The 12,877-nt window shown below is 39.1% G+C and overlaps 1 protein-coding gene across 1 annotated transcript; it reads right to left on the bottom strand.

The window, feature by feature from the left end:
* Nucleotides 1-3,744: 3,744 nt before the first annotated feature.
* LOC119902223 (cortexin-1-like) lies at nucleotides 3,745-8,286 on the bottom strand. Its single transcript, XM_038718255.1, has 2 exons — nucleotides 8,194-8,286; nucleotides 3,745-6,080 (listed from the first exon to the last, which is right to left on the bottom strand). The coding sequence occupies exon 2, from the start codon at nucleotides 5,388-5,390 to the stop codon at nucleotides 5,115-5,117; it is 276 nt and encodes a 91-aa protein (XP_038574183.1). The 5' UTR covers nucleotides 5,391-6,080; nucleotides 8,194-8,286; the 3' UTR covers nucleotides 3,745-5,114.
* Nucleotides 8,287-12,877: the final 4,591 nt, after the last annotated feature.

Here is a 12,877-nt window from a genome sequence, read left to right as displayed (position 1 = left end):
TAATAGCCTTTTTGAGAGACCGTTGCAAGTTGTGGCCTAATTGAGTTTGCAAAGAAACCTGTCTGTATTTCTTTTCTAAAAGCACTTTTCCCGAAGACGCAAAACACAAACAATCAAGTGCAAATAACTTATGGGCAATCACTTTAATTGTTATTAACTCATGTTGCTCCACAATTCTGTACAGAATCCACAACAATTATTGCTGAAGGTTAACGTAGGTGTACCTTTATTCTGAAGGCTTCCGGTATTCTCTGTGTTTTTCTAACTAATCTAAGGATGTAACTTGATGGTTGAGCCGTGCGGCTAATGAAACACCTGGGGCGTCTCTTGCTCAAAGCGACGGTCCATAACCCATTAACTCAGCATGGGTAACAAAGGAAACACTGGGCGTTAGTCTGCTGTTATACAGTTTACAATCTGAAGAGGTTTAGGCTTGAAATTGGCGTTTAATTAGCGCTGTAACATACTGTAAACATGCATGTGTAGATTTAATGATAGTGTAGGCTTACCCACTAAGGAGTTATGCCACTATAGCCTGCTGTGACCATAGACTGTATATAAAGGCTGTGACCAGGAGAAAAGTGTCTAATGCAAGTTACGGTTAGAAAACTAGATGTTGCTGCATTGTAACTGACACCCTTCTCCAGTTAAGCTTTTAGCGTTAACCTGTAATTTCTACTTGTGGTCACATTGGCAGCTTGTCAGCAAAATGGCCGTAGTCTTTAAACTTAAGTTCACATGATGTGCAGTAACCTATATATTATATTATTATTAGAGAAATGCTTGATTAAACCTACTGCCTCAGTTTGTGTCTCGTGTTATTGCACTCAAAAGATTATGCATGAGTAGCACAGCCACCCTGATAGATAAACCATTATATCTCATTACATTTCTTTAAATTTGACCAGACACTGTACCTACTAACTTGTAGCAAACATAAAATGACTTGAGACATCTTTGAGAGGAAATGCCAAGTGTACCTAATTGCATTTCCTCATAGTCCATTTTAGGTTATAGTCCACTCATGACAGACATTTCCTGGGTTACCACTCTCTAGGAAAGCCTCTGATGACACCCACAGCAACAAACCCGGACACTACCAGGACATCATAATCAGAAGGTAAACACAACTGTCATCCCAGTATGTGCACGGCCCGACACTCAAGTTCACAAACTTTACATTGAGGAAATGTGTGGGCTCAGTGTTTGACTGCTGTATCACAAATTCTAATGACACACACCACCTTAAAACACACACACACACACACACACACACACACACACACACACACACACAAATACACAGGCACACGCTTCTTCCAAACACATGCCAACACACACAGACACACACTCCAGTCCTCCTCACGCCATCATCCACTTAAATGGTATTGTCATGAAGCAGGTCGTCTGCTGCTGATTAACTTTTTTGTCATGCACATCAGTCCGGATCACAACTGTGTTATGTGACAAGTATAGATGTATTTTTCAGTCATGTACATGTAAAGTGTGTGAAAATGGACTTTGTGTGCACTGGGAGAGAGAGTTTCATGTGTATTTTACCATAGACAAACACAATTTGCATGTGTGTGTGGGCTGTGCTTAAATTGTGTTTGAATGCGCGCGTGTGTGTGTGTGTGTGTGTGTGTGTGTGTGTGTGTGTGTATTGTAAATCCAAGTGTGTTTCTGTGCATTTCTGTGGGATGGAGTCACATTACAAGAAAAATAGCATATACACACTCAGGAAGGTATTTGCATATTGTATACACCTGCCTGGTGAGACACAGATGTCTTCTGCAAATACAGGAGAGTGAGAGTAAATCAAAGTAACAGACTTTTTACTCTATGTATTTTACTGTACTTTATTAAGGTACAGGTTTTCTTAATGTCTTTTTAAATAAGAAAGTAAAATGTGTATATTTCTGTTGTTGATTATTGCTATGCAACACACTTCTAATAATTAAAGTAAAATTTAACAGTAACATTTATGCACGCCCTCAACAACAGTAATATTGTGACATGTTGGAAAAGTTACATAATAGAACAATTTCTGCAATGCATGTCAGGTCTGAGGTCATGTCTTTCTGTAATACAGCCTTATTTTCATATCTGCATGCATGCACGTGTGTGTGTGTGTGTGTGTGTACAGTATGTGAGAGGTTGATGGGAACTGAATGCCTTTGTTGTTTTATCAAGGAAGTAAATTGTCAGAACCCACTGAAGCAAAATCTGTCCTGTTAATTGCTGGACTAATGAGGTGGGGGTGTTACATCGTGCTTCCAATGATCTGTTGGAGCTTGTTGAACTGTAAACTGTAGAAGGAGTTTTTTTATTATTAACAAAATACTGTTTGTGCTAGGTTTTTGACCACAGATAACTTGCCCTGACTAATTTCCTCACTTATACCCTTTTTACTGACAACATTAACATTATAATTAAGTTCTGTTCTATGTAGAAATACAAATAAATAATTAGCTATTTGAAATATGTTGATTAATACAGTATTGAAAGCTTGTCGCAGTTCAGGCAGATTGAAATGCTATAACTGAGGTTAACACTCAGAACAGAACAGAACAGAGCATGCTAACATGCTGAAGCTTAGCAGGTTTAATGTTTACTATGTACACCATCTTAGCGTGTTAGCATGTTACATTAGCTAATTAGCGCTGAACTGGTACAGTACACCTGAGGCGGATGAGAATGTCATTAGTTTTGCAGGTATTTGATTATAAACCAGAGTGTTGGACCCATGAAAATTATGACCTGATGATGGCGCTAGATAAAAAGTCACCAAATTTATTACAATTCATCCTGAAGGGGGCACATGAGTGTCTGAACCAAATGTATCCATCCCTACAATAGCTGTTGAGACATTTCACTCAGAACCACAGATGTCAGCCATTCCATTAGCATTTTTTATAAGTAATAAACTTTGAGCTAGCTAATACTAGATAATATCAGAGCAACGCTCCGATGAAAGTGCTGTGGAAATGGATTCTGTATATATAGTTAATCATTTATCCAGCATAATGAGTTTTGAGTTAAGGATTACTTATTACATAGGATGTGTAGGAACCCATTTGAGCACTGATTGATCCCCACGGTGATCAGTGGACTCACACTTGTAGTTCTCCAGAGTCACAGCGAACCAGATGGCTAAGTTCCTGAGTGGAAGTGCTCACAAACTGAAGAAAAGGTCAGGGCGATCAACCAGGGAGGACAAAGATGAAAAGGGAAATCAGTTTTGAATGATTAATGAGTCCCATGTCATTCTTACCTAAATGGCTTTAAATATTCCAAACTCTTGTTTAGTACCTTTTCTCTTCTTAGTGTGATGACCGTTGAAAACGCCTTCTAATGATAGAGAAGTTGGCTTTTATGTATGTATATTTCTCTTGTTCAATCAAGCAGAGTACTGTGATGAGGCTCTATGGTGGATTTAAGTCACTCAGCGTAGGGATATTTCATCCTGGGGGCGGAGGTAGTGGAGGGTGGGCTGACTCTGTGAGGGTCTCTTGTAAATGAACTGACTGTGTCTCTTTACAAGTCTCCAATTGATTATTGGATTGATTTCATTTGCTCTAAATCTTGCTAATATTGATTTTAAGGCAGCAGTGAGGACGGCCTTTTCTCAGTTAAAAGTTTCTGTGTGCTGCATTTGCGTGTGTACTGAATGTCTGTAAAGTAATGAAACTTTCTAAAATCAAGATGGAAGCTTTTATTTCTTAAAAAAAACTGAATGCCACATTAGGAAAATATCTAATTTTAATAAGCAAGAGTCTACATCCAGGAAGTTGGACCATAAACAACAGTTTGGTAATAATAAACAGTCTTTTGTTCATCATTAAGGAAACAAATCAACTTTTTCACAAATCAGTAAAATATCATACCTAATGTTTGTTATAAAGAGCTGTTCATAGCCACATTTCAAAGGACAGTATAATAAGGGCAGAACCAATATTACAAAACAAGTGGCTAAAGGAGCAGTAACATCTATAGTATGAAATAGATATTAGCTTTTTTCACATTCCTACAGGCACTGTTGAACAGATTTGGCTGGTGCACTGGACAGGACCTAAAGGCAAAAAGGATTAGGCTGAGGAAATTGGTGTACATGCATTTCATAATCATAACTTTATATGACACATATTCAGTCAGCGCTGTGAACCTCCGCACTAATACTCATAAGCCTCTTAAAGGGACGGCGACATGGAATTGCAAAAACCCAAATAAAATGTGTTATGCATTATAAACTTTACGGGATAAATTTGAAATTTAGGACACAGTGAATTTTGAAGAAAATAGAGTAATACAAAACACAAAGTGATTCCCTCAAATTATAGAGGCTTTGGTTAATTAAAAATAATCTTACCTGAGGATCACCTTAGGGGTGGTACAAATGCCTCGCATGGTTCACATTAAAAATAAATAAAAATAGGTTTCCAGTTCCAGAGATACAATGACATCTTCTAAATGTTTAAAAAGCTCAGATGCAAAAGGAAAACTGACATTTTTACATTTTTAACAGTAAATCAACATAAAAAGTTGGCAGTCTTGTCTCTAAATCTGTAGTAACAGCACGTATTAGTTCTGTCTAAATTACTTCCATGTCTGCCCTAAACTCAATTAATTTTCTCTTTTATTCAATCAGGACTTCTCTTGCAGCTGCTCTCTTCAGCCCTGGGATTTGTAAAAACATTATAGAATTACAAAACGGCATGATAAACGTAATGCTGCGATAGTGATCACTGTCTTCCTGCAGTGTTTGTCACTCTAAAAGCTGCAGCGTAACATTGTACACAGCATAAGTCTCCAATAATACTGATTACTGTTAATTAAAAATGGATGCAAGACTTCTGGTGTGTCTGCTCATTTTCTCTCTGCCCTGCTGCGTTTAATCCTTATACAGGTACTGTTTAATGGTTTTTAAGCTGTTATCTTGACAGCTTGGATTACCCCAACAAAACAACATACTGCAGTTTCTTTAATTTTCAGGAGCTGCAACTTTGGAAATATAAGCTTCAAGCAGGGCATGCAACAAACAGCACCAATCAGCACCAATCACCTCAAAAGAACTTTTACACATCCATCTCCTTGTCCTCCAATCATCCTCGTCTTTACACCAATGCATAATCAAACTGCCCTCTGTCCAGCCCCTCCTTATGGTCCGTCCATGATGATGCCGGCATGCTGCTGTAGGGATCTAACAAGATACGGATGCAGCGAACAACGAGAAAGAGCAGCAGCAGTACCAGGAGGCCAACGAAACACAGGGCCGTTCCATGCTCGGGTTGCCCTGCCATGGGCTGCAGCACCGCTGGGCCCCTGGGGAACCCGGGCGGAGCAGGGGAGGAGAGCTCATAGTCCACAACCCAGTAGTTGGAGTCACTCATCTTGGAAGTGAGGGAATGTGAAGGTTGAAATCGTTGACTTTTGAAGTTGTATTTTGCAGTCAGAAGCTCTGAGGAATGGCATGGCACTGCAGGGTCATGTTTGTTATTGGGTGTGACGTCTAAAGCCAGACGGAGATCACATAGTGAAATCTTGGAGATGTCAACAGATTGAACTGAACCCCAGTGTTTCCCGCAAGCAGGGCAAAGATATGTGTTAGTTCCAGCAGAAATAAGGGGCAAATCAGCAGTGCTAATTAATAAGCCCTCTGGTGAAGTGAGCAGCAAGCTGAGGCATGCTCAGTGAGGTTTAATTAGACTGATTGGTGTCCACGTGTCCCGCTCTTGTTCTCCTGCAAAGGCTCAGTTGCTCTAAAGAGAAGCTCAAAACACAAAAGCTGAGGTGAGTTTGTCAATATTTTAAGTGTCATCCAATTGCAACCTTGAAGGGGTATTTATTGTGATTAAAAAGTGAAGTATAAATCTCAGTTGAGTGGCTGAAGATGTTCCATAGATCAGTCAAAGTGCAGGATGTAAATGATCCGTGTCGTGGTGGTTCAGAGAACGTTTTTGTATTGAATCACTTGAATGGTTTGGCCGTCATGCAGTGAGTTGTTCATTTACTCAAAGAGCTTCTGTTTTATTATATTTTCAGCTTTATCCGGAGTCACCAGGAACCTCTTCATAAGATACCTAAGAGAAAAAACAGTAAAGATAAGAACATGAGTAAGTGAGTTTCCAGCATGCAGAGGTTCTGAATGGAGGGAGAAGCTGGATTAATTCAGGGGGTTCAGAGCTCAACAGGGGCCTTGGAACATGTCAAAGATCATAGTTTTTAACTGTTTCAGAGCCCCAAGTGAGGTGGGGCTGCCAGCACATGTTGTAAGTGAAAAACAAAGTCTCACTTTAAAACCTTGCCTATCTTTTAATCTTTCTTGTGAGAAAAATAGCTGAAACAAGGCAAAAGCACTACCCTTCTCCCCCAAACTCAGGTACAGCATAGTATAAGATAAATAAATCAGACACTCATGAGAGAAGAGATAAAATGTGGAGAAATCCCTCAGAGAGTTGCTGCACTCTTGCACAGAAACACTCTCCATAACCCCTTTAATGGGCTGTGGAGTGGAGAGACATTTCCTGTGGTAGGTCGCACTCCTCAGTCAGCAGATTCTATTCCAGGAGGCTTGGTCTCCACCCCTTACCAACCCGTCGATCCTTGCAAAGACACATTGATAGCTGCCCTGCTCTCCGAATGATGGGACTAAAGGGCCAAGCAAAGCCTTAATAGGAGACATGAAGACATAATGAAAGAAACTGCCTGCCTCAGAATCAATTATCAAATGGCCTGCGGTTACATCAAGCCGGACAGCTTAGGTAGCTGCATGTATAGAAGGAAGCTAAATTAAGACTCAATAGTCAATGGAGAGCCATAAAGTAAGCATGAAGTTTACACAACAGGACAACACATTAGTCAGCGTCAGTAAGTGCAAGCCACTTATAACAAGGCTGCTAATGAAGACTTCATAACCTTGCTTTTCCTGCACAGATGATTTTCTGTAGTTTTAGGACATGAAGACATGAAACAAAACAATACAAGACTGGAGATTTGTTTTCTCTTAAATCCTTTTGAGGTGCTTTATCCCATGACACACCTTCCTCACAAGTGTTGTGGACCCCAGTTTGGAAGTACAATGTCAACAATTGTCACAGAATCACAGTTTTACATTTAAAGCAGCAATAAAATAGGGTTAAAAAAAACTTTACAAAAGCTTGCCAATGATTTCTGACGACAGGAGGACATGCAGTGACATATGGCATCCCTCATGGCTCTAATACCTGTAATACCTCCCTTTTATACCTGTGGATTATGACAGCAGCTTTGAAAATGTCAAGGACTTCTTCAAATAAAAAGAGTGAAATGATGTTGTCTAACACAAACCCTGAATGCAGGACTGCCAGGTTAAACAAAGCCAAGTAGCTCTGTCATGTAACTATTCTGATTGTATGCCATCTATAAATGTTAGATGAATAGCCTCATGTAGCATTTTAACATGGTTGCCTCTGCCTTTCTTTGTCCCAACTGGGAGTGGTCTCTGATTAGCCTACATCCTCAAAAGACTTTCTGTAGTTTGATGTTTATTCTTCTGGTAAAAAAGCAACATTTCTTGAAGAGAGAAATAAGTGAAATTAGTTTAAAGACATAGAAAGACAGGTAATTTAAAATTGTCTAAATGCTCTTAAAATAAATTAGAGAGAAGCAGATTATTTTATTTAACCATCACTTTTTAAAACGTAAACTAATCCACTATATTGTGATTTAAGTGACAGCCTTGGGTGAATCTGCATTTCTATTGTGAAGGTTTGGTCCAAGAACGTAGAATAAAGTTGCCCTGATACCTTATTTGAAATCAGTATGTGATAGAAAAAACAATCCTGTGGGTAAACTTTTAACATTAATATTGCTTTATGATGATGCTGTTTCCACTGTATGACATGTTAGCAGGACAGGTGGATCACATAAATAAGGGACACATTCAAAATGTTTCTTTCTTTTAAAACATCACCTTGTTATACATTTTTCACAGAATAGTTATCCCAATGTAATGTGACATGAAGTTACACAACAGGACAAAGTTACAGTCTGCATAGGAGACCTTGCAAACACGTGATTCATGAAGTGATTCATAAAATACCCTATGACCGGCAAGACACTCACAGCTCCACACTGACCCCTGCATACTAAAGTTCACTTTTAACAAACACATAATTTCAGTGACAAACAGGAGGATCAGATTAGAGAACTTACTTTCCGGCTGATATCACAGGTGAAGACGTGATCAGAAACACTGCGTGAGGATGCAGCAGCAACACCGTGGACGGGGTGAATGTCACATCCTACAGCAGCTTCTCTGCTTTGTCGAGAGCTTTAAAGCCCGCTCAGTTTGAGGGATCCGCCCTACCGCCCTCCCTCCCTGCCTGCCCACTTATGACAGTCCCTGCACACATAATCTTTTCGTTTGGATGAGTAAAGCGCCGATAGCCGCGTGTCTTCTGCATTATATAAGAGAAGCGCGTCGGGCGCGGACACTGAGGGGCCACTGCAGCCATGCAGCCAATTGGAAGTATAAAGTCGTATTATTTTATTTGTACGGAGGTTGAGAGGCTTGGGCAAAGACATAATGGCAATGAGTTTTGTTTTGTTTTTGTTTTCGAGGTTTGTTTACGAGTTTTCGATCAGTTTTGTTGTTGTTTACTCCAAAATAACCCCTCTCCTATTTTCTTAGATAATGATTCCGTATTAATAAAAATTAACTTTTGCACTTTGACACATGGAGGCCTACGGGTTGACAGGTGAGGAGGCATGAACAGTTGAAAAATGTCCATATATTAAGGCTGATTCCAGTATTTCTGGACCCATATAATTCTCCACCAGAAGGTTAGTCCTGGAAGTGTGGAGGTGGCTTTGAAACAGCATGATCAATTAAACGTAGCTTTATTTTAAGGGTCCATAATTTCCTAGAAAGTGAAAAAACTATGTAATCTGGTATTAATAATAGGGTTATAGATAGAAACAACGTTCTGAAACATTATAGTAGATGTGTTTTTTTAGGAATTTCCTAAAAAGTATAATTGCTCCAATTAAATAAACTTGACGAAAATATAATTACACTATCAAACTATGAAAAGTACACAGTAGGCTGTATTCTTGGTGCCTTTAGGGTTGGGGGGACATTGAATCATGACCTCAGTATTTTAATCAGACCCCTCGCCACTCTCCAGTTTTGTTGAGTGGGTTGTAGTATTTTTTTATACAAATCAATTTAGTAATAATGTAAACAGAACAGATTAGAATCTGAAGGTTAAACTAAATGAGATCCGAACGATACACTCCGCAAAATTATCAGGTAATAATGCATGTAACACCTTTAACCTTTTCAAAGCCCTTCAATTTCAGTTTATATTGATTCCCCTCAACTGGTTTGTTTAGGAGGCCCCACAAGTCAAGGGCCGCTTTGCCCTGTTGCTAATCTGCACTTCCCAAATGAATAATGTTGTGATTTGTTTGCAAAAAGTAGGCAAAATCTATTAAGAGTTTCTCATTGATAACAAAATAATAAAGCGTGGGCTACTTTACTAAGGAAGTCCCATAGATTGCATGTGGTTGGAATTACTATTACACTTGGGTGGGTTGTTTAAATTTATTTTGTTACATATCAGACTGCATTGCAAGTTTTGCTGAACTACAAGAAATTACATGATCAAGATGTGGAAAATAACAAATGGAGCAACCTGATAGCACCTGTTGCTAAGCTCCAGATGCTCACTGTGAGAAGTAATTAATTGACACAATTAAAACGGTACAAACACTAGGACAGACTGCAGTACTTACACATCGCCCCTCCCGAGACCGCATGGATCTCCCTGTAGGTTTAATTAATAGTCAGTGGACTGTAATACTGTCCTGAAGGGGCGCATAATGAAATCACACTAAGCAATGCTCCAGCAGGTCACCCAGTGGGGTCTCCACCCTGCAAGGTTAAGAAATCCAACATTTCCTATCCTTATTGTTACAGATGGCACATCGGGAGGTCAAGCTGTGACTCAGGTATCTGGACCCCATGACAGCAGGTGTCATTTTAGGCTGCAGCCACATCTCACCTCCTTCACCAGGACTGGCAGACACCTAACCATGGTCCAAACCCTAAACTTGATCTTTTGTAAGATTATTATAAATTATTATATATCTTTTGCTATTATTTAGTCACAATCATAGCGCCACCTACTGGCAACAGGAAATGTTTCTATACTTTGATGAACTTCTCTTAGCTAAATCAAAACATAGTTGGTACAACTCCTTGGGGATTACAGGGCTTGGTAATAAATGATAAGTGAATTAATCTCTTGTGATAACTGTACCAAGTTCAGTCTCTTTTGTTTGAGGAGTTCCCCAGGAATTTTTGTCAACATGAAACAAGATAGAGGGAAAGAAGTCAGTGCCTTAGTAAATGTAAATGCTCCATATTTGTATAGCGCCTTTCTAGTCTTTTCGACCACTCAAAGCGCTTTTAAATTACATCACATTCACCATGCACACCCATTCATTCACTGAGCCTAAGTGGTCAAACAGAAACTAACGTTCACACATATTCATATATAGGCCTAACTAACATTCACCAGAGGCAATATCTTGCCCAGGGACACTTCGACACGCACCCTGGAGGAGCCAGGGATTGAATTGATCCGATTAACTGGCAACCCGCTCAAACTCCTGAGCCACAGTCGCTCATATAGTGAAACAATATTTTTTTTTAGAATTTAAATCAGTTTATCCATTGTGATCAATCATTACATAACAGTTTTTATAAAGCACAGAAATATCATGCATCAGCTTTTCCTGCTCCAAAAATGTTTAGCAATTATCGTTAAACAGATGACATTTATATTTAAGGGAATAGTTTGATATTTTGGGAAACACACTTTCGCTTTCTTGCAGAGAGAAGATAGCACTTGTTCAGCTGTCCACTAAATATGTAGCTGGAGCCAGCAGCTGGTTATCTCAGCTTTGCATAAAGACTGGAATCAGGCGAAGACTGCTGGCCTGACTGTCCAAAGGTGTTTGTTTAAAAGACAAAGACCCCGGTGTAAAAACATCAAGTTATACAGTGGTTAATTGTCATGGAAATTATATTCTTGGTGTGGGGTTGAGCAAAGAATTGAGTTACAACAAGCCGTTGTCTTTGAAGAATTTATTTAACAAAAGACAATAAACAGAGAAGTACTTAAACACATATACAGCTGGTCCAAAGTCCTGCCTCCTATGGTGGCATCAGGCGTCTGGCCCCGGGCAAAGGGATGCATCATCATTTACACAGTCTAGGTTTCTATGTTTTGAACAGAGATCCTCTCTCAGCCTTGAATGAACATTCCAGGAGAGGAGAGGAACAACAAGAGAAGGAAACACCAAAAAAATCTCATAGCTCTGACCTAAACCCTAGTAAATGTGGACAGACTAACATAAGGAGAGGAAAGGTTAAGAATAAAAAACACAATACACTTATATCTACTGTATAAGCCATAACAAGAATAGTAATAAAAATAAAAATATTAAAAAATCATACCTAAAAGATTAAATGTGAGAGGACACAATTTTCTGCCATAACATTAATGTGTTGGACTATTTCATGGCTGGGTGCACTTTCTGCGGTTTTCCTAGCAACCTCACAGTGATGAATACGCATGCTAAAATGCCAAATTATTCCTTTAAGAGAATACTGTACAAACACACCTGATATATTACATCAATATGTTTCACAAGCACGATTTTGATAGTGGGACCAATCATATATTTCCAAGCAATCATTGCCCTAAGTTGCATGATTTCGTGCATAGTTAAAAAAATAAAGTCTCAGGCACTCAGTCCTTTTTTACACTCAAGAGCGACTCCTTTAAATGTTGTTTATTATGCAAACCAAAACAACCACAAAGGTAAATGAAAGTATCAAAATAAGCAATATGAGTTTCATGACCTTTAAATACTGACTAATCTCTGCTTACATAATAGCCTGACATTGCTGCATACACTACACTGAAAGCCTTTTCATAATGTAGGCTAGAGAGCAGCTTGATGTATACAGAACAGCGTAGTGTGCAACTAAGAACATACTGTAATAGCTAAAGAAGTAGATAAAAGAAAGCACTGCACTGCCTCCGAGGCTTTCTCTACTCCCAGGCTGTTGTGTTGGTGGATCCAACCCCATTCATTGAGATACAATAAGAGTGTTCATTGCTCCGGGGACAAAACATGGACGTTTTCCAGAAGGATGCTCTTACTGTATCCTGTGGTTTTACTGTTAACTTGTGCTACACATTAAAAGAAAATAAACTGTATGTGAAAATGTGCTGGAGAAACCTGATAATGACACTATTAATTGGCAAGGATTAACTTTTATTTTGCTTTAAGAGCTTATGTTTGTTCACACAGAGACAGTAACTCTCAGTAGGTTTCAATCGCAGTCAAGAGAAGTGAGTGGACTTTGGAGGACTGGGTTGGTTAGTAGGGCTTCCCTAGTTGTTCATCACAACAGACAGCCGTGGGATGAGGTCCCCTAAATATTGACTCTGTATGTGAATCTACAGGCATGCATTATTTAAAGCCTGATATATCATCCCTATACTACCAAATCCATCGGTTTATAAACCAGTGTCAATGGCCAGATCCATGGACATCTATCAAAGCATGTCAGTTTTGAAATGAGAAAACAAATTGCACACACACACAACATGCAGAGTTTTAATCTCACTTGTGAGAACAAACACACACAAAGCATACAAAGCTGCTGACTCCGAGAAAGCTTGGACGAAGCAAATCATAACACACTGTTTATTCTGCAGACAGACGTATTACTGGATAAAAACAGAAAAACTCATGAATAGATTTTGTTTGGTCAACTCAAAAATGAAATAATTATGAATATAAAGTTGAAGTATGG

Source organism: Micropterus salmoides, unplaced genomic scaffold, assembly GCF_014851395.1.
Source record: "Micropterus salmoides isolate LMB-PRFRI ecotype aquatic unplaced genomic scaffold, ASM1485139v1 Ms_hic_scaffold_14, whole genome shotgun sequence".
Classification (NCBI taxonomy): Eukaryota; Metazoa; Chordata; class Actinopteri; order Centrarchiformes; family Centrarchidae; genus Micropterus; species Micropterus salmoides.
Note: the sequence above shows the minus strand (reverse complement) of the source record. Positions and strands in the feature narration are given on the sequence as shown.